This window comes from Cyprinus carpio, chromosome B23 (genome assembly GCF_018340385.1).
Source record: "Cyprinus carpio isolate SPL01 chromosome B23, ASM1834038v1, whole genome shotgun sequence".
Taxonomy (NCBI): domain Eukaryota; kingdom Metazoa; phylum Chordata; class Actinopteri; order Cypriniformes; family Cyprinidae; genus Cyprinus; species Cyprinus carpio.
The window spans coordinates 13,866,707-13,891,459 of NC_056619.1; the positions used below are offsets into that span (position 1 = coordinate 13,866,707).

Consider the following 24,753-nt stretch of genomic DNA (forward strand, 5'->3'; position numbering starts at 1 on the left):
AGTCACAACAATAGCCCACCTAAACTGTCCCTAAATTAGGCCTATGTGATGTAAAGTAACTTTACACGTGGCTTTTTTCCCCTCTTAGTCTGCTGGGCTGCTGACTCAAGCACATTGTAACGGCTCCGTCTTGTGTCTTTATGATCTGATGTTCACTTATTCATTAGCCTATTATCACTGCTCTTTTAAAAAAGAAACTGGATCAAAGTAAACTCTGCTTTCTAACAAGCCACATTAAAGTAATAATTTCATAATGGGTAATGACGAGAGATGAAAAGAGAAGTGGTTCATTGTAATGTAAAACAAGAGTGAAAGGGAAGAATGTTCTCCTCTCTCTATTCTGGACAGAATTACTGACAGCGTAGAGCACTACTCCAGCATTCACACAGGCCCAGCCTCTCCAAAAGAACAGAGCATTATGCAAATCCCATCGGACCAATCTCGCTGCTCACTGAGTTACAGCACTGAATGAATGTTCAGTGAGTTGCACACTCATTTTCTTTTTGCTGCACTTAACTGAAGCTCTAAAAAGGGCAACATCATGGAAAAATGAAAAGACAAAAGACTTGAAGAATGTGTACAATACGAGTCTCCAGTGCTGACGTAAATGATGTTTCTAAGTAGGGGTGTCCAGATGACTGCTACTTTGTGACTGAAGCTGCTAATAAATAGAAAATAGCATCAACTCAATTCTAAAACTTCTTCTAATTTTCATGTGTATTTGAACTGGTGTATTACAGAATGACTTGAAGGTAAATGTAGGTAGAATCTATTTTGTCATGATATATTATTATTATTTACTTATTAAAGAATTTAATAACAACAGTAACAACATTAATATTTTATTGCTGTTGTTATTGTTATTACATAACATAATTATAATAAATATAATTTATTATTAATAGTAACAATATCAGTGTTAAAATTATTATTATTAAATAATAACTTTAATAAAATAATAAGATATCACTGCTCTTACTTTTTCCATTACTAGAAGTGCATCAATAATAAACTTTTGTTTGATAAGTTGATAATCATTTTCATTTTATATAATATGATCAATACATTTTGGATATTAAAACTCCATATTATTATGTAAAATTAAAATTAAACTATTTAATGATACAGCTAAATCATAACATTTTGACAGAATGTCTTGCAGTGTAAATTGTAGCTTAATAAATTGCTGAGGTCTATTATGTCATGATATATTACTATTATTATATTATTATTATTTTAAGTATAGTTTATTATTAATAATAACAATATCAGTGTTCAAATTGTTATTATTATTATTATTAAATAGTAGCTTTAGTAAAATAATATAATTCATTGCTCTTACTTTTTTCATTACTAGAAGTGCACCAATAATAAACTTCTGTTTAATGTAATCAATACATTTTGGATATTCAATTTCTATATTATTATTATGTAAAAAAAATAATAATAATCTATTTAAATCTTACAGTTAAACATAACATAGCATATGAAAAAAATTATAAACATGTTGAAATTTACAATTAAATATATAAAAAATTAAAGATTCATTTTAATTGAGTGTTAGAGTGTTACAGTAAACGAGCAGCACAATTAAATATTAATGAAGAAATAATAAATCTTATTATCAGCAAGTACTCATAATTAAAAAAACACTAATATCAGCCGATAACCATAACCAATATGGAACATCATGCATCCTTATTTCTTACCATCTGTACTGAGAAAATCCTTTGAAGATAATCAAAACTGACTAGCTGTTTGTGTGGACCACATCAAAGCCTGACTGATTTTCAAAAAAGAGAGTCAAAACCACCATAAATGACATGAAATAGCATAAGAGAATGACATACTGGTACAGGGCATCTGTAGAGGGTCAGAGTCTGCACGGTAGTATCCGCTGCGGCACACACAGTTGGTTGCACCCTCGCTGGTAGTGCGGCTGTTGATGGGACACTGGAGACACTGCTGGTCCCCTTGAGATGCTTTGAAGGACCCAAATGGACATGCTGCATTAAGAAACATAAAAAGAGACGATAGAAAATTGTAAATCAGAATTATTCATTTAGGAACTGATTTGATAAGCATGTTTTAAGATGTATCACATACATAAATGTCTGGAGCTCATTATTATCACTCTGACTCATTCATGTCTCCCCACATTAAGCACATTTTCTTACAGCCATCTTTATATTTCAGTTTGGAATCAAAGAGAAACGTAGGAAGTGAAAGCCCTCGTAATGTCTTCTGATGGGCCTCCTGTGCAGTTTTGAAGCTTGGTCTCGCACTGATAATCCTTTGTTTGGCATACAAAGAGCCGAATGGCATAAACTAACAAAGACCTTGTTAAATCACAGCACAGATTTTCCCCTGCTGCCTAGTTTCACTGAAAACAAAATGCAAATGTGCTTGTGCTATTCAGAATTCTTTCTTAAATGAAGAATTTAATTACTTTTTCAAAGCTTCAATGTTAATAAGGCCTGAATGGATATTTAGGAATTGATTATGATTTTTTTAAAGAATCTGTCATGGCAAAAAAACAAAAAAAAAAAAGAAAAGAAAAGATGTTTACATGATAATGTATACAATTTATAAATAGAATTAGTTTTTAACTTTCAAATCAGGAAATACAAGGCTAGGAAAAACACCCACCCTTGAAATATAATTAAATAAAATGTAATTAATAATAATTATAGTTATATAGGATGTAGTAGTGGTATTAATGGTGTTTTAGGATGTTTTTTTGTAATTGTCAGTTTTTGTATTTTTTTTTTTAATTTTCAGTAAATATATATTAGATTAGTTTATGCCTAGTGTTTTAGACATCTTCTGGAGCCTGCCACATTTTATTCAGTTTCCCACTTTCTGAACAGAATCTAAATATACAGTAAAAAACAAAAATGTTTTAGTTATGTTATTATATTCTGTCATTTCTATATTTTTCTGATTTTAATGTTCACATGGGAATTCATAGTAACTACTTATTAACATATTTCGTTGAATAATTTTGTACAAATTTTTGAATGATACAAATTAAATCACCATACTAAAATCAAAAATCATAAAATGTAATTCCAAATGTAAAAATGGCATTACCCCAGCTTAACATGACAATTAGCCTGCATTGAGAGTATGACTGAGAGCAGCAGCCAGCGTCTGAAATTATTATAACAACCGTTCTTGCAAACTGATTTGCATAAAGTATTAAAATAGAGAAAATTATTTGTGTTTTATTTTTTTTTTGAAGCTTTTTTATTTGAATACATATTATGAAAAGTGCTAGTTAAATAAAACATCATTAAAAATTTTTATGCTTTTTATTGTTTTATTGTTGTGTGGTTGGGACAGTATCAGAGAAGATAGCTGGAAAGATCATTTGGATCACGTTTCAGCTGTTTTTGTCCATATTAAGGAAGTCAATAGAGTCCAAAACTTTCAAGCTCTAAAGGATATAGAGGATTCATGAAATGAATCCATACGACTGATATATCAAACATCATCTAATGTCTGCCTAATTGGTTCTCAGCCATTACATGCCATATTTAATGGTCTATGTACACTACCATTCAAAATCAGCAAAAAAAAAAAAAATTGGTTCATAATTCATTCCCTGTATGGCAAAGTTGAATTTTCAGCATCATTACTCAGTCTTCAATAGCATGTAAGCCTTCAGAAATCATTCTAATATTCTGATTTGCTGCTTAAGAAACATTTATTATTAATGTTCAACAGTTTTGCTGCTTAATATTTTTTGGAAACTGATACTGTAACATCAGCATGTAATTGTCAGATTTTACATTTTTGAATGAACTATCCCTTTAATTGTAAGTCATTGATCCTAGCAGGTGAAACATTTTTAGTGAATAGTGAGGACATACAGTACGTCATGAAACTGGCACTCTCTCTAGTGAACTGGGATGTTACCATATTTATAATTTAGAATATACTTAAAAATGAAGACTACACCATCCAGTCATGCGACTGCAGAATGATGTTAAATTCATGCAGCATTTTAACAAAACCCAAACTTGCATCATTTCCCAGTCACAGACTGCAAGACAGACAGCATCTTTTATTTGCTCGCACCAAATCGGTCAACAGCTGCCACGTCTGCCCGTCGGCCAAAATAACCTCAATGCTCATAATAATACAAACGTTTGTACCACACAGAAATAGCCCACTGACTCCAACTGGGAATAAATCAAAGATTGAGGGTAAATGTAATACGTGTCACATATCATCTGCAGGTGCAAAGCAATCAACACTTACCAAGAGCAAAGTGTGTTCTAGGAAGTACAATGAAACTCATTCTATTAGCCTAATACCCCAAATGGCTTTGACAGTAAAACATTGCTCTTGGCTGGCGCTCTCAGCCTATGATTGATGACAGAACATTCTCTTTCTGCCAGAAGGAATATAAGGCTTCCACGCTCACACATCAGAGTGAGTTAGAGCGGAGGACGCGGTGAATGAGGTGTTGGTTACAGTTGAATGAGGCAGAGTGGGTGTGAGTGACAGTGTACAGGAGTGGAATTAAATCTGTGGTACCACAGGGCTCCACAATAGAGACCGTGCCGTGTGAGAGGGACAACGACAGCAGAACAATATCCCGCCGACATATTAGATGTGTGGGCCATGTACTGTACATGACTGGAGTATTTAAGTAGGTGCTAATGGAATTCTGGGAGAAATTGATTAAAGACCTTTGTGGCACCGCACATTTTTTAATAATCTTTCAGATCTGTTTATCTTCATTCCTGTGAGCAGTTGTGCTTTTTTATGAGGCGCATTTTACAACAAGGAAATCACAGTATACAATTTATTGCCTCAGTATAACAGTTTATCCTTTGGTGAAAGACATTTTCTTGCCTCTTAAACACCAACTCACTAATTTAAAGGTGTGTAATTTTCTCATTGTTTCTCATTTTCTCTTCCTTATCGTCTTAAAATGCGGAAAACACTATAAGTAAGACATTCGTAGGTTGATTCTCTCAAAGTGTTAAAACTGTGGATCTGTTTGTTTGAGAATCTAGACCAGCCAAATATACCTCATCCAATGGCATGAGTTTGGGGGCGGCCTATCTGTTTGGCTGACCAATGGAAGATGAGGGGAGTGTTTGGGAAACCTGTTCGAAAACCAGTCAATTTTGCAATTCCGTTTGGAGATGTCATGAGAGGTGGTGATTTTGATTCACTGAACAAATTGTTGTAATATAATGAACCAAACGATGAAATGAATCAAACTAATAATTTCACTTATGTGTTAAGTGATTCTTAAGGTGCAGCTGCTTGGTGAAATCCAGTGGTTTTCAATAGGTACCTGCAAAATCAGGAAAGTCATTTCTGTGTGAGAAGTGCTTCATACATCAATTCACTGTTGACAGAGGACAGTGAGAATTTTATGCAGAAATTTGTGACCGCTTCTTTACATTACATCATTACAGGGCTCCGGACTCATTCATCCCACTAATTCATCCATTCTACTTTCTCAGTTGGTCACACTAGCACATGATTTGGTCTAAATATTTATTTTGCTACAACATGGGATTAATCAATGCATGCTGATGAATTTATATCATAGTTTATAGTTATATGGAAATGAAAGCGGTTAACATTCAAATGAAATAATTTTGAATTGGCAATCTTGTAACGTTTTACAAGAAAAGATATTTGTCTGTTATGCTTACATACATCTACACACCTTTCACTTTTTCATACTAAAACAAAGGAAAGATTCATTGTTATTCTTAATTAAAAAGCACAACAACAATAAAACAGTAAGATACAATGACAACCTAGCTTACAAAACGTTTATTAATGAAAACGAATAAGATGAGGCATGGCATACACCACATGCTGTATTATATAGGCTTCCCACTAATAACTTATAGAATGTTAAGCAAACACTGAGGAATCAAATAAAAAAGAAAAAGAAAAGAGCCTCCATAGCAAATGTGAGGTAAACAGCAAAGATAACAAACTTTTCAAAATGAAAACAAAATGAAAAGTAAAACTAAACTTGATGTCGGTGACAGTGCTGCATGTGTTTTTCCCACAAGAATACCAACATGTTCACCTTCTCCAGTTTAAGAAGCGGTCTTTTACTTTACTTAAGCCAGTGCGACCGCTCACTAAATTTAGTCACAGAAAAAATGGCAGAAAAAATGGTGGTCGCAGTCTGGAGCCCTGCATTACCTGTAGGTGGTGACTTTTTGAGTCTTACTGACTCATTAAATAAATAACTGACTCAACAGAATCGTTCAAAAACACAGAATCATTCAGATAAAAGTGTCTTATCCTTTATTAAAATGATGGTTACATGGAATTATTTATAGAAAAATTACAAAATAGCCTAAATAAATGAACTGGGTTCCAAAAACATCCTTTAATCATTTACTTTGTGTATCATCTTAATAACTAGGATAATTCTTCCACCCAAGATTGATTCATATTTCGCACTGAATGAACAACATGCCCCCTTTCATTCAGCCGATTCTCATTCACGAATGACATTTCCCAAATCGAGTCTTGTTTAAACTCGAAAATGCCAACTCATTCACAAACAACACGTCCTAATTTGTCCATTTCGCTTACTAATGAGATGTTCCAATTTGTTCAGTGTTTCCACTCAAGAGTCTCGTTCAGACTCGAAACACAGACTCATTTAGTGCATTCGCTCTGTAGGTCCAACCAATGAAATGGTCCTTCACAGTCCACACTCGAATGCTACTTGCTCGTGCTACAGTCAGCCTTTTAGGGTAGGAAAAACCACCATAGTAGTTACTTGTTTAAAAAGGAGAGACTTATGAGTCAGTGCATGGTGACTAAATGAGAACGATTCATTTACTTAAAATGATTCATTCATTCATTCATTCAAAAAAAACCCCACAGAAACATCAATAGTTTTGTAACTCAATCGACAATTTTTTCAAAACATGTCAGCTAAGTTGCAATGCACAGTTGCAATGACTGAACCTCAAGTATGCTGTATTTTGTAGCTTTCATGGTAAAAGCTTTTTGCATCTCCATCAATCAGTAGGATGAATCAAGCTTACACTATACGACTCCATCTGAACACACTTCGTCGCTTCATAAACAAGCTGCTCAGCTCAAAAACCACAGCCTGAGATCACAGCGGTTGACAGTGAGGAAATTAAATCTGCAGGAAAGAAAAAGGTCCATTCTTCCTCAGACAATGCAGAGACTGACATCACGGGCCTTTTTCATTGACAGACATAATTTCATGCAGTATAAGATATTTATGCAGTCTTTTGTAAGCCCTCTCTAACAATTTTCTTGGCCAACTTGAGACCACAGATGTGTCTATAACCCTCCTTGGCAAAGCAGGCGGTTGGAGAGACATTAATATCCATTAGAGGTGCCACGTCAACCTGCTGAACTCATCTCAGGATTCACACAGGGGAGTTTACATGTTTAATGGGGGTGAAGGACTGAACTCATCTGTGCTATACTGCCTGTCATCTACATATCAAGGTGAATGAAAAATTTAAGAAGTTACTAAGGTAATGAGCTTTTTCCTTGAGCATCCATGTTTCATGAAGCCTTCAAAAGAAGTAGCATAATTTGTGTTTGAGGAGTTTACTCTCCAACGAAACACAAATTCTGCTATTATATACAATAAAAAGACAACTCAGTCCTGTACTTTTTCCTGTACTGTAATTTGTTTAGGATTTCAAACTTGCTAAGGACCCCCAAATCTTCCCCTTGTAGGGAAACCTCTTTCTAAAATAAAAAGCTGTGTATATACAGAACTGTTCCAAAGTTCAGAACAGTTGGTTTGAAAATGGCAAAAATTTATCACATTCTTTCATAATTTACCAATCTTAGACGTAGATTGAGTGTAGGTATATACACCTTATTTTATTATTAAAAGATTTATTTGTTTCTTAATTATGTTACTGTAATACATACATGTATTAATGTATTATTATTATTATTATTATTAATTAATTAATTAATTAATTTATTTATTTATTTTATTTTTTTCCCAAATGTCATTGTGTTCTAATTGGGGATTACTTGTTGGGGCTGGGTATGGTTGTATATGGTGGTTGGGGTGGTATAAAATGTATTTATTCTTTTTGTTTTTTTCTTGTTGGGGCTGGGTATGGTTGTATATGGTGGTTGGGGTGGTATAAAATGTAAAAATGCCTCATTTTTTTGAGGTGAACTAAACCTTTAAATGAAGCTTCACTAAACTAAAGCAACAGCCCTGGGAAATGTAGCAAGCTAAGCTACAGCATCATGGCAAAAGTAGTTTACTACATCTAAGCTATTTAAAAAAAATAAAATAAAAAAATTAATATTAAAACCAACATCATAAGTCAACACTCTCTTAGTGATCAATAAAACTCAAGGTCATGCATATCGACAGGCATAATAGGTCAGTTTAGCTGTTTATTCAACAACTGTTCCAAACCAGTTTGGCAACAAAAATTAGTATCATGTAACAACTGTTCCAAACCAGTTTGGCAACAAAAATCAGTATCATGTAGGGTAGACCAGGTACAGTTGGTACAGGGGGGTACATTTGAAACACCTTGCACAACAAAATACATTTATATAAAAAGTAACACTTTACAATAAGGTTCATTAGTTAACATTAGTTAAATAGCGTAGTTAACATGAACTAAGAATGAACATTACTTCTGCAGCATTTATTGTTAATTTTAACATTTTCTAATGCATTATTTAAATCTATGTTTAAAATCTAAAAATGAATGCACTGTGTGAACTAACATGAACTACTAATGAAGAACTGTATACTCATTAAGATGAATAAATGCTGTAAATGTGCCACTACTTGTAGCGACGCTACTGCCCAACACTGGTTTTATGTAGTATAGTTTTCACAAAACTAAAGCCAGACCATTCTGATTTTGCTTCAAATTTTGAAATTATACAGTATAAATTAGTTTTAAAAACTGCTCATGCTGCATGTACACTGCATCTTTGTTTGGATCATGATTAAAATGCAGTGTATGCCTTTAATTTTTTTAATGGAGAGAGCACAGAAAAAGCCTTAGTTTGTTTATATGAAGAAATTTTTTTATTTGAGTAACTTTCTTATTTGATTTGGGGGTTTGTTTTAAAACTTCAGTTTAGTTTTGTTATATTTTAATTTCACAAAGAAATGTTCAGCAAATTGGCTCTTGGCTTATATCAGCCATTGTTACTATATAATGTCTTAAATCTAATTTTGTTTTTAAAAAATTGTGAGAAAATCGAATAGTTAAAATCAAAATCGTGAATCGAATTGTGAGTTGAGTGAATCGTTTCATCCCTATTTGTTAAGATTCTTTGATTAATATAAAGAAAAAAAAAAAAAAACATTTATTTGAAATAGATATTTTTTAACATTATACTTGCCATCACATTTGATCAATTTAATGTGTCATTTGTGAACTAAACTTAATTTCTTTTTGAACCGTACACTGTTTAAAATATACAAAATAAAAAGGTTCTTTATTGGCAGTGATGGTTCCATGAAGAATCTTTAATCTTTCTATCGTACAAAAGGATCTTTACAGTAGAAAATGGTTATTTAGATTATTATAATGTTTTTTAAACAAAGAAAAATGTTTCTTTTAAGGACTGATCACTGAAAGGTTCTTTTTCCACACTTTTCCAATTACTGATTTATTCATTAGAAAGAATGAGGGGAAAACTTGGTAAATACATTAAAGTTTACTGTGTCACACATTTTATGTTGACTGTCCTGAACATACATTCGGCAAAAAATAAACAAATAAAAATAAAATAAAATAACTAAATAATCTCATATTTTCAGTGCCTCCCACAGCAAACTCCGCACTGTCACACTACAGGAACCTGAAATATCAGCCCAGTGAAGGTACGGTCACAAGCAGTCAGACAGCATGTGATGAGCCGGAGCAGAACAGCCACCAACCGTCAGTAAACACAACTAAGAGCTCATCTCAAGAATGTATAAACAATCTCCACAGTGAGCCTCCACTGATGCTTCTAGAAGCTTGTTAACTCTTAGCATAGCAGGAAGTCTACCAAAAATCAATTACAACCACTAAAAGAATCTTTTATTTGCACATGCTGTTTGTGTTGTTGCACCCTATACAGTAATTGAATTATGAAAAAGTAACATGTCAAACATGCCCAAAAGCTTGACGTTTTCTCTGTCAAAACACCACATTTTGCAGACAGTTCTGAGTGCTGAGTTGCAAAACATCTAAAAATGTGCTAGGTCTACACTTTGATGCTTTTCTATTTGATGAATTAATGCTGTCCAGATGAATAGGAACTGCACAAACATTTATTTTAAACAAAATTCTGTGGACAGCAATACTGGAGCACTAATTTAACCAAGCATATTTTTGGGAGGGCTGACTTTTGGCAAGTGTTTGTGGATTACTGTGATGTTTTTATCAGCTGTTTGGACTCTCATTCTGACGGCACCCATTCACTATAAAGGATACATTGGTGATCAAGTGATGCAATAAATTAAAAAAAAAATAATGAATTTCTCCAAATTTGTTCCAATGAAGAAACAAACTCATCTCCATTCACTATAAAGGATACATTGGTGATCAAGTGATGAAATGTTCTTTTTTGTTGGACTGATCCTTAAAAGTTAAGATCTTATTCTATTTTAAATATATCAAAACCACTTTAAAACAAAATAATTATAATATATATTGTTTTTTTTTTTTGTAATAATCATTATTATTTTTAATGTTTTTGAAAGAAGTCTCTTCTGCTCATCAAGCCTGCATTTATTTGATCAAAAATACAGAAATAAAAACAGTAATATTGTGATATATTATTACAACTTAAAATAATAGTTTTCTATTTGAATATACTTTACAAAAATAATTTATTCCTGTGATGCAAAGCTGAATTTTCAGCATCATTACTCCAGCCTTCAGTGTCACATGTAACATCCAGTCTATCACATGATCATTTAGAAATCATTCTAATATTCTGATTTATGATGAGTGTTGGAAACAGTTCTGCTGTCTAATATATTTGATGAATAAAAGGTTAAAAAGAACTGCATTTATTCAAAATAAAAAAAAATTCTAATAATATATATTCTAATAATATATTTTCTTTACTATCACTTTTTTATCAATTTAACACATCCTTGCTGAAAAAAAGTATTGATTTTACTTAGAAAAAAAGAAAGAAAAAAAATTACTGACCCCAAATTACTGACCAGTAGTGTATATTGTTATTACAAAATATTTATATTTTAAAAACATAGCTTCTTTTTTTTTTTTTTTTTTACTTTTTATTCATCAAAGTATCCTAAAAAAGTATCAAATGTTATGAAAAAAATATTAAGCAGCAGAACTGTTTCCAACTTTGATAATGAATCATCATATTAGAATGATTTCTAAAGGATCATGTGATAATGATCCTAAAAATTCAGCTTTGCATCACAGAAATAAATGATAATTTAAAGTATAATAAATTTAAAAAACAATTATTTTAAATTGTAATAATATATCACAATATTACATTTTCTTTCTGTATTTTTGATCAAATAAATGCAGGCTTGATGAGCAGAAGAAAACTTCTTTCAAAAACATTAAAAATAGTAATGTTTCCAAACTTTTGACCTGTACTGTATCTTAAGTATATTTTTATTCCCTAACATCATTAGTAACTTTTTTTTTTAATAAACCTAACAAATGTTTGCACTTCCAATAGATTATGTTTAACAAAATGCAAAGGGGTCTTAATATTTTGTTCTCTTTGTACTCCAGTTAATTTCTCATGTTTTAAAGACGTTTAAATATTTCACTGAAAAAACACAGATCAAGAAAATGTTTTCATAGCGTGAGCTGCTATGTTTGGTCTAGAAATTCGCAAGTGCATATGTCAAACATATGTCCAACAGCATATGTCTTCATAAAATGTCAAGACACAACAGCTTGAGCAAGTTGAACACTAATGCACTTAGAGTTCCTTATTACACTGAAGTCACTGAAGTCTAGTACTGTACATTCTTACAGAACAATGACAACAGCTGTTGCATGTATTAGCTCACACCAACATCTTGTTTTCATCCTCAGTCAAGGTCATTAATTCCCACCAATGTGTGAGGGAACTCTCCCAGACTTTCAACAGAACATTCAGATTAATCTTGAATTCTTATGAGACGGCCGGGATTACCCAGCAGGACAGGACAGGGTCTGGGAGGCACTAAGACTTGAATCCAGCCCCGCCATTCCCAGAGAGCCAACATGGCCAAGCAGCGCCCAAACTAGTCGTGAAATCCAAGGGGCGACCGGCCAAGACACATGCTTGAGAGATCTGAACATAAACCACAAGAATAAAGCAAAGGAAGCTCTAGAGAGTAAAGTCATTTACAGTCACTTTCATGCCTTTATCATCACTAATGTCTGGAATCTGAATAATTATGGGCCACGGCCAGACTGAGTTGAAGGACATTTAGGGTGTACAGTCCAGAGGGAAGAAAACAAATCCTTAAAATACTGACAGGCTCATTTAAATAACAAAACAGATTTTTTGTGTGTGTGTGTGTGTCTATGAAAAATGTGTTCTGGCCACAACATTAAATACTCACTAGTCTGTGTTAGATTTAAATGAGAAGGGGCCTTATTCATTTTTAGGAGTGACAAATATAGACATAATCGTATTAATAATCATAAGTATTTGTTTGTAAAGTGTTTTAGAACACTTATTTTTGTACATCTGTATAAACACTGAAATGAACATTAAGAATGTACTGATAGCATCTAAAATGTAACAAGTTTACATATATAAATTAATGGAATATGTTAACATGTAAATACATAAAAAGATAAACAGCTTTGAAAGTCTCTTATACTCACCAATGCTGTTTATTTGATCAAAAATACAGTAAAACTGTAATATTGTGAAAGACTAATACAATTTATATTTATTATAATTTATGAATAATTTATATTAAATATACCCGATCAATAATAATTTACCATTTTGAATAATTGGTTTTTATGTGTGTGTGTTATTATAATTTATGAATAATTTATATTAAATATACCAGTTTGATAAAAAAAAAAAAAACAGTAAAACTGATGACACAGCTGAATTTTCAACAGTCATAACTCACAGTAAAACTGATGACACTGATGATGGTCTTCAGAGTTATTTACAGTTATTAATTTTTTTTTATTTTTTATTTTTTATTTATTACACCAGAATTCAGTGTCACAAGATCTTTTAGAAATCTTTAATATGCTGATTTGCTGCTCAAGAAATATTTCTTATTCTTTTTTTTTGTGATGTTTTGTTTGTTGATTTGCTTTTCTTGTTATTTTTATTGTTGTTATGAGTTTTTTAATCCTTATTTTTTTGTTTTTAAAAATGATTTTAATTGTTTTTTGATCTTTGTAATTGTGTTGTTGAATTGATCAGGTATTCATGTGAAGTTAAATTTTTACAATAAAAAAAAACTAACTTAAAAACTGTAAATAACTCTGAAGACCAGAGAAAAAAAACTTAAAAACTGTGATTTGTTATGAAGAGAATAATTTACATAAAAAAAGTCATTTTAAACTGTAATATTTGACAACATTACAGTTTTACTGTAGTTTTGATCAAATAAATGCAACCTTGGTGAGCACAAGACTTTTTTTAAAAACACACACACAAACACAAAATTTATTTGAATTTTTTTTTTTTTTTATTTATTATTAATTATTTTTTTGTGTTCTTTTGTGTACTTTTATGTATTTTGATGGTTTTGGTGCTGTTTGTTGTTTTTAATTTTGTTTTGTTCATTTTGAAATTTTTACGTATAAATACGTGTAAACAATAGCCTATATATGAACACCATGCTGGAGATCAAACAACCATATTCTCTTAAATAAAGCATTTTCTGTCATAAACATCATGACAGGACTCTCCCTACTCCTGACCTGATACCCACAGACAAAAACACACCCCACTTGCTTCATTGTGACTGCAATATAGAAGCACTCAGAAGTGCCAGTGTGGATTGATTTTCTTTGTGAGCTTTATTTTTTGATCCAATTTACACAATTTTGTATACATCAGCCCTTGCATGTGTCACTGATAAATGTAGGAAGTAGAGAGACACAAAAAGCTTTCAGGCTGGTTCCAAGGTTTGCTAAATATTGATTTTAGTCACAATATTCATGTACAGAGCTCTACTATACTACAAATACAAAAACATATTTACATTTTCAAGGCTCAGTGCGTAAGCACTACCGAAAAGGGCAAAAAATCCTTAACACTCCCAGTTTACCTGCAAAGCTATTTCCCTCAGAGAGTGATTTTGTTTTATTCATTCATAGTATTTGGTGTTAATATTTCAGTGCTCACAGACGTCTCAGCCTCTGCTCTCCAGGGAGCTTTTTTTCTGCTGACTGCCTCCATTGTGCCGTGACTGACAGTCCAAATGTATTCATTTCATTTAGAGTTGTAAATATTAATGGTGTCAGCTCCATCTGCTAACCTCTACCTGAGACAAAGACCCCCATATTCATAGAACAAGCTCTTTTATGTGACGTTATGACACCCGGACCGGATCTTACTGTGTGGTGTCAACATCATGCATCTAAGATGCTCTATGTTCCTTTTGTGAGGTTGTCAACCCTATCTGAGTATGTCACTCAGCGGCACTGCTGGGGACAGAGCTAGCAGAAATCGCATGGCAGCAGTGAACAATGAAGCTGATCCGACAGCGATGAGTGTTTCAGATGGCGCATTTCAATCGTGGATCTTTTACATGGATTGGGTAAGCATTCAGACGGAGATCCAGAGGTTTGATAAATAACTGATAAATAAATGACAAAGGTAAATACGCCTTGCACAAGTAAACAGCTTATCTAAACAACAGTCCAGAGTAATAAATCAATTCAGCGTGGCAGCTCGCTAAACCTCTTAATTGTTTGCAACAAGTCAATAATGCTAATCTTGTCCTTTGTCAATACAAAAAGACACTAAGCGGGTAAATATACATTAATCAAAGCACTGTTTCTCCCCTTGGGTCAGCATGTAAAGTCAAAGCTGATTATAATTATTATATTTATTATTATTACCATTATTATTTTTGTTGTTGGTGTTAATAATATTTTGCAATTAAAATACTGAGCAACATTAATTTAATAAAAATCATAATCATAACAATAATATTTTAATTACAAAATATTTTAACAAAAATTAAAATTAAATTATAACAAATGATTAATAATAATAATAACAACGCTGGATCCTAATCCTTGTCTTAATTTATGCTCTGATGAGAAGAGGAAAGGGTGATTGTTGCTGGTTACTGTATGACTGAAATTGCTCACACATTTTTATGATTTTTTACAAGGCATGTGACAATGCGATACATGTGACGTATTTGTAATGAGACTCATTTATAAATCTGCTGTTGTCAACAAAAAGAAGCATTGAGGTCTTTCTGTGTGTTTCCGCCAAAATAAAAGTTGAGAAAAAGCAAGAACTCCATCAACATTCATAAATGTTAGTATTGTAATTTTACTGTTGTTCTGAAAAAAATAAAAGATAATAATAATGATAATAATACTTACAACAGCTCTGTTAATACATTTATTATAACATACATATAACAGTGTTCAAATTGGGATCTGTAATATTTTCTAATGTTTTAAATGGAGTCTCTTCTGCTCAGCTAGGCTGCTTTTAATTGTACAGTAAAAAATACATGCCTGATTTAAGAAGGGGGTCTGATGGCCATAAAATATTATTTTACTAACTTATTAATTTTAAGTTAAATTGTGCTTTTGTTAGTATAATATCTGCTAGAATGTAAAAACAAATGTTCAGTGTTAAATATATTTAAGTTGCTGTTTTTAAACTGATTTTTTCTTTGAAAAGCAGAACAGTAAAAAGCACATTTTGGCTATTTAATTTATGCAATGGTGAAAAAAACTGGCTAAATACATGGGGGAAAAACTCGGAAAACCGTGTTCGGTATTCGGCCTCTGGCCAAGTGTTTCATTTTGTTTGGTTTTGGCTTTGGCCAAGAATTTATTTTTATGGGGAAGCAGTCCTTGCTCAGCCAGGAAGAACAGATAACATCTCTGAAGGACGTTGGAAGTGAGGAGGAGACTTTTGCCTTGTAACTTTTTCATGACATGGTCTATTTTTAGAGCTACAGATCTATGGTCAGTCTTCACGCACAAACATGCGTTAATGTTTTTGGTCAACGTTATCTTAAAAGCAGTGTTGCTATGTGTCATTGTGTATGCTACCAGTATACAAGGTATGCAAACTGTAGGAAACACGTCTTGCAATATGTCTTCTAGTGCATGTCAATTATTAGGGCCATAACAGCCATACTGTATGTGTGCCCTCAATATTGAGATTGATGGAGAACTAATATGGGTTCAATAGTTAATATGGGATCAATAGTTGCTTCCTACACTTTGTAAGCCATTATGACCTTAAAGCAGTTTTTAGGACACAGACAATAAAACAGTTCCCAACAATATATTAGTGTTCTCTTTCTGTATGTCCTTCAAAAAGTTAGTTTTTACTAATGTCCTGCTGTTAAAACAAGCCATGTTAGTTTAAAAAATGAAAAAGTCCAATTATCACACTTTTCTAAGTAGCCGCGGGTATGTTCAAACTATGTAATTTTCTTGTCTTGTTCTCTACATTCCCTCCCTAAATAATCATCCCTAAATGTCAACCACCCACATACAAATGACAACTACATAAGGCTAATTTTTTAATGCTAACCTCTTTACTAAATAGGTTCAGTAAGCTGATGTTTGATTTTACAATAAATCCTTTTTTTTTGGAATTTGCTGGTTGAGAAGACAGACGAAAAAGAAAGAAGAAAAATGGATAAAATCCCATTTCAACAGCAGCCCGTTCCAATCAGACAGCCGCTGGCTGAGCTTGGGATTCAGCCCCATTTCACAGCTGCACAACAGAGACCTCACATGCCCTATTTCTCTGTGCCCCCCGCATAGGCCTTTTGTCACTCATTCAAGCAGTTGTGCCAATGTGTGAACAGAAACGACGAAGGCCAGCCTATTTTAAGTTATGGAGTTTTTATAAGTCACATTCCCACTGTTTTTAACCAATTCAATATGACTTTCAATGAAACAGAAAGATTAGTTGGCACCAGCAGCCTTGTGGGCAGCGCTCCCACATTCAGCACCATGGCAATACAGACGTCCCGAGTTCCAATCCTGGCTCGTGGATGTATATTTGTACGTAGCAATAGCCAACAATACATTGTATGGGTCAAAATTATCGATTTTTCTTTTATGCCAAGCAATATTAAGCAAAGATCATTAAGATATTTTGTAAATTTCCTACCGTAAATATATCACAACTTAATTTTTGATTAGTAATATGCATTGCTAAGGACTTAATTTGGACAACTTCAAAGGCTTTTTTCTCAGTATTTAGATTTTTTTTTTTTTGCACCCTCAGATTCCAGATTTTCAAATACTTGTATCTCTAACAAACCATACATCAATGGAAAGCTTATGCATATAGATATGTTTTATATAGTTATGTTTTATAAATCCCAGTTTCAAAAAATGTACTCTTATGACAGGTTTTATGGTCCAGGGTCACATACAGTATGATATTTGTGTCTCAGAATGGCTTGATTCACAGTAAATTACATTTAAAACGCTGTATCATGTTCTACACTTAACTCTAAAATGCTAAAGAACATTTTATAATGGCATTATACAATTCACTAATGGCAAACTGTGATATGGAATTTATTCAATATATCGTGCAACCCCAACTATACGAGTAGCATACTGTGCTAAAAGAAATGAGTTCTGTGTATGGGCCTACATAAAAAGAGAACAAAAAAAGGCCTCCTAGTTGACTTTTTTTTGCCTGGCCAGTGAAGCGTTTTGTGTGAGGAAAAGAGGCACTGACAGTCCTCGTTTCCGTGACATTGCCTGGCCACTGGAGTCTGATGGATGAGCACTGGACTCCTGAAGGGCCTTTGATCAATGAGCCCCTCATCGATGACAACAGGACACCTGCTTCCCATCAAAGAGACGAGGACCAGGCAGCTCCGGTGTGGACATCCAGCTCTCAGCATTGATTAACCCCGTGCTCCACTGAAGCCTCATCTTTTATCTCCATGCAGGTTTTCGTGTCTCTCAGAAGGAACAGGAACTGACTGTGGACAATTTGTACTCGCTTTTAACGGTAAGTTTAGTATTTGTACTGAATGGTATACACCATAAAAAAGCTGCTGTCAAAAAAGTATTTTTTTATGACAACGTTTTGACATTAATTCAACAAGCAACACACTCGGAGAGCTCTGACTTGCCCTTATCGTAAGCCTAACATCTTTAGACACAAAGGTCAGCTGAAAAACAGTCTGCTTCAATGCACAGTCCAATACACGCAAAGCACTGCCTTGAAAGCCTTTAAACAAACCACGCTGAATGCTGACATAAGCTAATGACGAACAGGAGAGTGACATATACACCACAAAGAAAAATGGCAAGACACAAAGCATTTTCAGTCAGTTGCATCATAAAAATCTAAAAACATTTATAAACTCAATAAACCCAGATATATTTGGAACGATTATGTTATAAACTCTGAAACATTATTCAAGATAGCACTGTTGATTTCCACATGACAAGGCAAACTTTTAACAATAAATAATAATAAATGAACAGAAATAGACTAAAAGACAGATTTGTACTAAATCCCTTTCAGTACATTTTGTGTCAACCATAACATTTTCTATATATATATATATATATATATATATATATATATATATATATATATATATATATATATATATATATATATATATATATATATATATATATATTCAGCGTGAATGTATATATAAACCTCTCCACTTAAAATCATGACTTTGGCTTGCTCTATCTTAAACCAACATTTAATTTGTACTAATTTAAAGTTGATGTTTTTTTTTTTGTTATTATTTTTTTATTAATATTATTATTATTATTGTCTTATTTTTATCCTAATACATAGACAAAATATGAGTAATATTACAATTATTTAAATAATATTAATCCCACAAATAAGTGTTTTAAACAGAATTTAGAGAAGTATTTGATAGATTTTTTTGTACAAATGTACAAATACAATTAAAAAACAAATCAGAGGTTGATTTAACTTCCATTTGCTGAAATAACATAAGAAGATGTTTTTGTTTAACCATTTTGTGCTATATTTATGGTAAGTGCCATCTACTAGGAGGCCTTCACACAGGTTGTGAAGTCATGGAAATTACACTTCAGTATTACCTGCAACTACAGATAATTGTAGCACTTTCAGATAGAAGATAACAGTGTAAGCATTACTTAAACATAGTCAGAATGCATGTGTCAAGCCTTGAAATTCATGGTTTACATAGATTTTACAAGGCTGTTAAATGCTGGAATCTGAACATTGTAAGGTGTGCAATTATTTGCAGGGAAATGCACAGCTAAAGTAGTTCCAGCCAGGCCTTGACCGTATTACATGTCCATATCACTCCGCTAAATGATTTCAGTTATTTCAAAGGTCCTTACAACAGCAAAAGAACCAAAACCCTCAAAGACACTGACCTTGCAAATAAATATAGCAAACAATAGGATAAAAAATGACAAATTATTTCCATGTTTTCACAACAAAATTATGTTTTATTACTGTATGTATGGAAAGCACAAACTCTCTTTCTCCTGCTATCTCTACCATACAATCTCCCACGTTTGTACTATGTGTGTGCGTACAACACACATAGTACAAACACACACAGCTCTGATGATTTTATCAGTAAATAAAATAGTTTATGCTGCATGTCATTTCTCACTATCTAGGTAGGTAATAACGGCACTGTTCTTGCAGCATATGAACTAAAAATTTCACTATTAGTATAAATGCTGCTGCCGAACTCTGTTAAGAATCAACCAGACTCAGGTGATTCACACATGCTTAATCTCTCTCTCTCGTAACTCCATTAATAACTGCATTAGTCTGCTAGTATCAATGGTTCAAGCCTCCGTTACTATGTCTAAAATGTTGTTTTGGAATTAGCAACGGATGCGTGGGATGAGATGCGTAAGAAATTAATCCTACACAAGAACATTTAAGGACAAAAACTGCCAAATGTCTTGAAATACAAGATCTGAACAATGTCTTGAGGTGTGGTAAAGGTAGAATAAGTGGAACAACTGACTCCAGTCCATTGAATTATTAGAAAATATTAAATTGAATATATTAATTATGTGTAGTTTTGTTTTAATTATTGGAACAACTGACTCCAGTAGTGTTAAATTCAAAATACTGGTAAAACACCTGTAAAAAATATATACTGAAAAATTCCCTCAAATTTTACAGTATATTGTGCCCTATTTTTACAGATTTTTTTAGAGTGTATAAACACTGTATAACGAATTAAATATAAGACTGGATCGTGAAACATTTTTCAGAGCAAGGAGAAAGATCAAAGAGCTGATACAAGTCTGGCCTAGAAGAACAATCAATAACAATCTAGTGTTGTCAAAAATATCGATATTTCGATAAATATCGATACTGAAATATCTGAACGGTACCAATACTAATTTCCCGAAGTATCGATACTAGCCGCGCTTTCACTTTATTTTCTCTCCAAAGGTGCGTTGACAACCACCACACGCGCAAGCGCACGCGCACTCGTCTCATTCGCTCTGGTTAGCAAAAGTGAAGTGAACGGAAAGATGGCGAGTGCAACGCCCTCGCGACCGGCTTTGGTTGATAAGGAACACAGCAGGAGTGCTATCTGGAAATATTTTGCATATGAGGCAAATGAACATGGAAAGCCGAAGGACACAAGCAAGCCAATATGTAAGAGATGTTACAGAACAGTGCTTACAAAAGGCGCTAACACCACTAATATAGCAAAGCACCTGAGAGACCGACACCCGGATCTGTATAAAGAATTTCTCGCGGTTGGTATTATTATTATTATACATTACTGACACTCTATCCTCCAATTTGATACTGTTAAGAGCTTTGACACAATCTGTATTGTTAAAAGCACTATATAAATAAAGGTGACTTGACGACTTCATGTCGATACAGTGAGCACTGTTTTCGCGTGTGATGCACGCACGTTTGCGTTTAAATCTGTTCATCAATAACGTTAATGTATTAACCAGCTTTCATGACCGATGAGCAATGCATCTGTTACAGTATATTTTAATCTTTGATAACAGTAGGTATTAGGTAATAAAAATATAACGGATCATGTTAGCTCTGGTCCAATGAAAAAATATTAACAAATAGAACTTTGGATTTTAATTAGTACATGTATTAGTGAATGTTAGTTTAAATCAACTTTTAACTTTGATTAACAAATGTTTTGTAAGTATTTTTCATTGCTTATTCATGTTAACATATCTATTACCATTAACCTAAGTTCTTAGATTAGTTCATTCAGTTTAATTTTAAAAGTGTAGTCTATGAGACTCGACCTGCAACAAAAAACAACACAATCACAACCTACACTACCAGCTGTGTCAATCTCACTCACCTCTGTAGAGAAAATCTGCATAAAACTGCAGCAACAGATTCCATTTAATTATTTTGTTTACTAATTTGATACTTGATGCATAAGATTGCACTGATTTTGTTTTTGCTTGAAGTTTAAGTATCTTTTGTTGACATTGTGATTTGATTTTACTTGGAAATACAAAAGATTGCACTTTTTTTTTTTTACTTGCACTTTATTGGTTTTTGAATGTATTCAATCTGAGAGGCTTTTGAACAAGTGCACTACCTCAGGACATTTTTGTTAATGTAAAATATATGTTCTAGACTTGTTATATTTAGCTTTAAATAAAAAAAATAAACCCCTTTATATTGTGGAAGTTTTTTTCTCCGTGGTATCGAAAAATAGTATCGAATATCGATATTTTTCAAGGTATCGTATCGAAGTTAGAAATTCTAGTATCGTGACAACACTAAAGATCAAAGAGCTGATACAAGTCTGGCCTAGAAGAACAATTAATAACAATCATCATCATTTGAATATGTATTTATGTAGCTGCAGTGTCTATCACAACAAGCCAAAATGACATTAAAATATCTTACCACGCAATAAAAACATCCTATTATCATCATCTGCATTTGTAGCTAAACAAAAATGTCAGTGAAGTCAGTCAACTCCGTAATATTCATGTTTTGTGAGCTACAGAATGAGGAAGCAATCCAAACAAATCCTCAATAATCCACTACTGTACATGACAGAAAACAAAAGCTGTGGATTAAAGGCCTGGCCTTGCATGACCACTTACCCTTCTTCAGAAGTATGAGATATAAGGCTAAAGCTTTTAATTTAATATCTAGGCACTGTAACATAACCCTGCAACCCAAGGGCAAGAGGCACATCTATAGCATCTGTCAGTGTGCAAATAAAATATGCAGATATTGTATGTGTGGTTTTCCTCTACATGGACATATGCCAGTCTGATTTGGTTTCCTTATAGCTCGACTGCAGACCCTTTACATCCAGTGCTGCGGTGAAACAAATTGAAATACATCCTGTGTCACAGGAACAAATAAGGTAGCAGACGACCTCCCTGCAGCAATGTGCTGCTGAGATTGGATTAGAGAGCTGTACCTGATAAAGTCAGTTCAGGAGACAAGCTCCAGCACCCTTCTTTACTGCCATGCCCAATAACACGGTTCATCTAGGGACTTTCCAGACCCCACATCCACAGTGCATTCTCACTGCCATATATAATTACATCCAGACATATACAATACCCTGTGCCACGGTGAATGTGTCATATGCCTGATATTCTAGAACCGTTTCCAATGTGATGACATTGAAGAAGCCCAAGTGATCTATTGTACTGTTGGGCTGGGTTTTCATAATGATATCCTTATTTAGATTCAGTCTTGCTAAAACATTTAAATATATTTTTAGATGAAAATAATAATGAAATAAAACTAAAATATTAGATTAAAAAATTCAATGCAAATTAGAAATGTTGCCTTGGCAAATAACTACAATAAATAAGTTGTTAAAGTACAAAAATTAGTAGAGGAGGGAATCACAGGGTACCTCACGTTGTGATGCACGGCTCATGATACCGATAATAGTTGATAGTTGATATGTGGGCTAGACAATCCTATAATGATACATCAGGATATCGAACTATGAAAACAAAATGACCGTGAAAAGGAAAAAAGAAATGATATTAATTAGATGGTATTACTAGCCTGATAGTATTACTAGCCACAGGAGATATCTCTGACAATCGTCGATACGTAATACTATTGTCTATCGGCACAACCCTAACTTAGTCCAGTAATCAGGCAATGTTTGACAGGCTTTCCTAATGAATCAGACCACACCAGTAATGTCGATCATTGCTCAAATAAAGATTACTCAGTGCATACTGCTGATTATCTACAAAGAGCCAACACTGTATGTTTTAATTCATTAGAAAGAATTAGCTCATAAGAGTCATTTGTGTCCAAGTCAGAATACTCATAATTAGTCAGAAAATCTATATTTATACCCATCCATGGCTCTCTATATGTCAGGAAAAATATCTACAGTCATGAAGGTTGAAGTAAAATTGAGGAACAGACAGACATTGTGACCCCAACGTGCTGAAAACAGAGAGTGTTGGTACATTATGATCTATAGTGCCCATCTGAACACATTATCCAGCGTAGATACATGAAACTAGAGCTTTTAAACAGCAGCAGCATTGCACAAAGGTCACTGAGTGGCCCTCAACAGTGACCGTGAAAGATTAAAAGATAGATACAACATTCCAGCGGACACTTATTACTGGATTTAGCGAATGTGACACTTCAGATACTTTGCATTTACATTATTAAGAATACACAGCCTTGATTTACTGTAAGCTTTTAGCTTTGAGCGTACTCTAACAAATCAGTTAAATAACTAAGGTCTAGGCCTAAGGTACTCCCCTAGATAATAAAATATCATATTCAAAGATAACAAGATACCAAAACCATTACTTCTAATTGAAAGGTCAACATACTAAAACAAATGCACATTGCAGCGGTCCGTGGAGGAATGTATTGATTGGCTATAACACAATATAAGCAAAATCTGCCAACATTCATCTTGTTTGGAGACCCAGGCGGGTTTGGCTTGAGGGATTGGCCACAGTCCAGCTCCATACAGTAGAGGTAATTCATCTGTGGCCAACACCGTCCGGCTGAATTTAGCTATTTATAATCATTAAATGTTAAAACAAGCAGAGACTGTACTTTAAGGTCTATGTAATTACTAATGAAATGCAATCTAGAAAGCCAGTCAATAATATCCATCACAAACCACATCTGAATGATGGCGAGGGGAGTGAAGAAGATCTCCAGAGAAGGACAGAGAGGGTCAGAATGTCAGCTGGATTAACTGAATTAGTGCTACCACTATAATTACTTGAGGTGTGGGTGAGTTTCAGCTCTTGGCTATGGAGAGGAGAGGCGTTCCTGGCACAAGACACATATAAATGCTATTTCACAAGCTGTTCCCGTACTTCCTTTCATAAGGATGGTTAGTCATGTTTCAATAGGCCAAATATTTGACAGGGCTCAACAATAAGAACGGCCTGATGGCCCAGGGCCAGTGTGAGAGAGTTTTGGGTCAGTATAATTTACAGCTATTCCTGCTTGAAAACCTAATAAACTATTGAATGTTGTTGCTTTTTGTAGTTAAAAACCTTTATTTAAATAATATTTTATATATATATATCTATATATATATAGATATAT

At 33.3% G+C, this 24,753-nt stretch overlaps 1 protein-coding gene across 4 annotated transcripts in view; it reads right to left on the reverse strand.

Annotated features, from left to right (window-relative positions):
• Positions 1-24,753, reverse strand: part of LOC109055085 (ephrin type-B receptor 2-like) — a 64,342-nt gene that overhangs the window by 19,214 nt on the left and 20,375 nt on the right. For all 4 annotated transcript variants that reach the window (XM_042750263.1, XM_042750262.1, XM_042750261.1 and 1 more), the window contains exon 4: positions 1,851-2,006. In XM_042750263.1, coding sequence (XP_042606197.1) covers positions 1,851-2,006 — 156 coding nt within the window. The remainder of the gene's footprint in view (positions 1-1,850; positions 2,007-24,753) is intronic.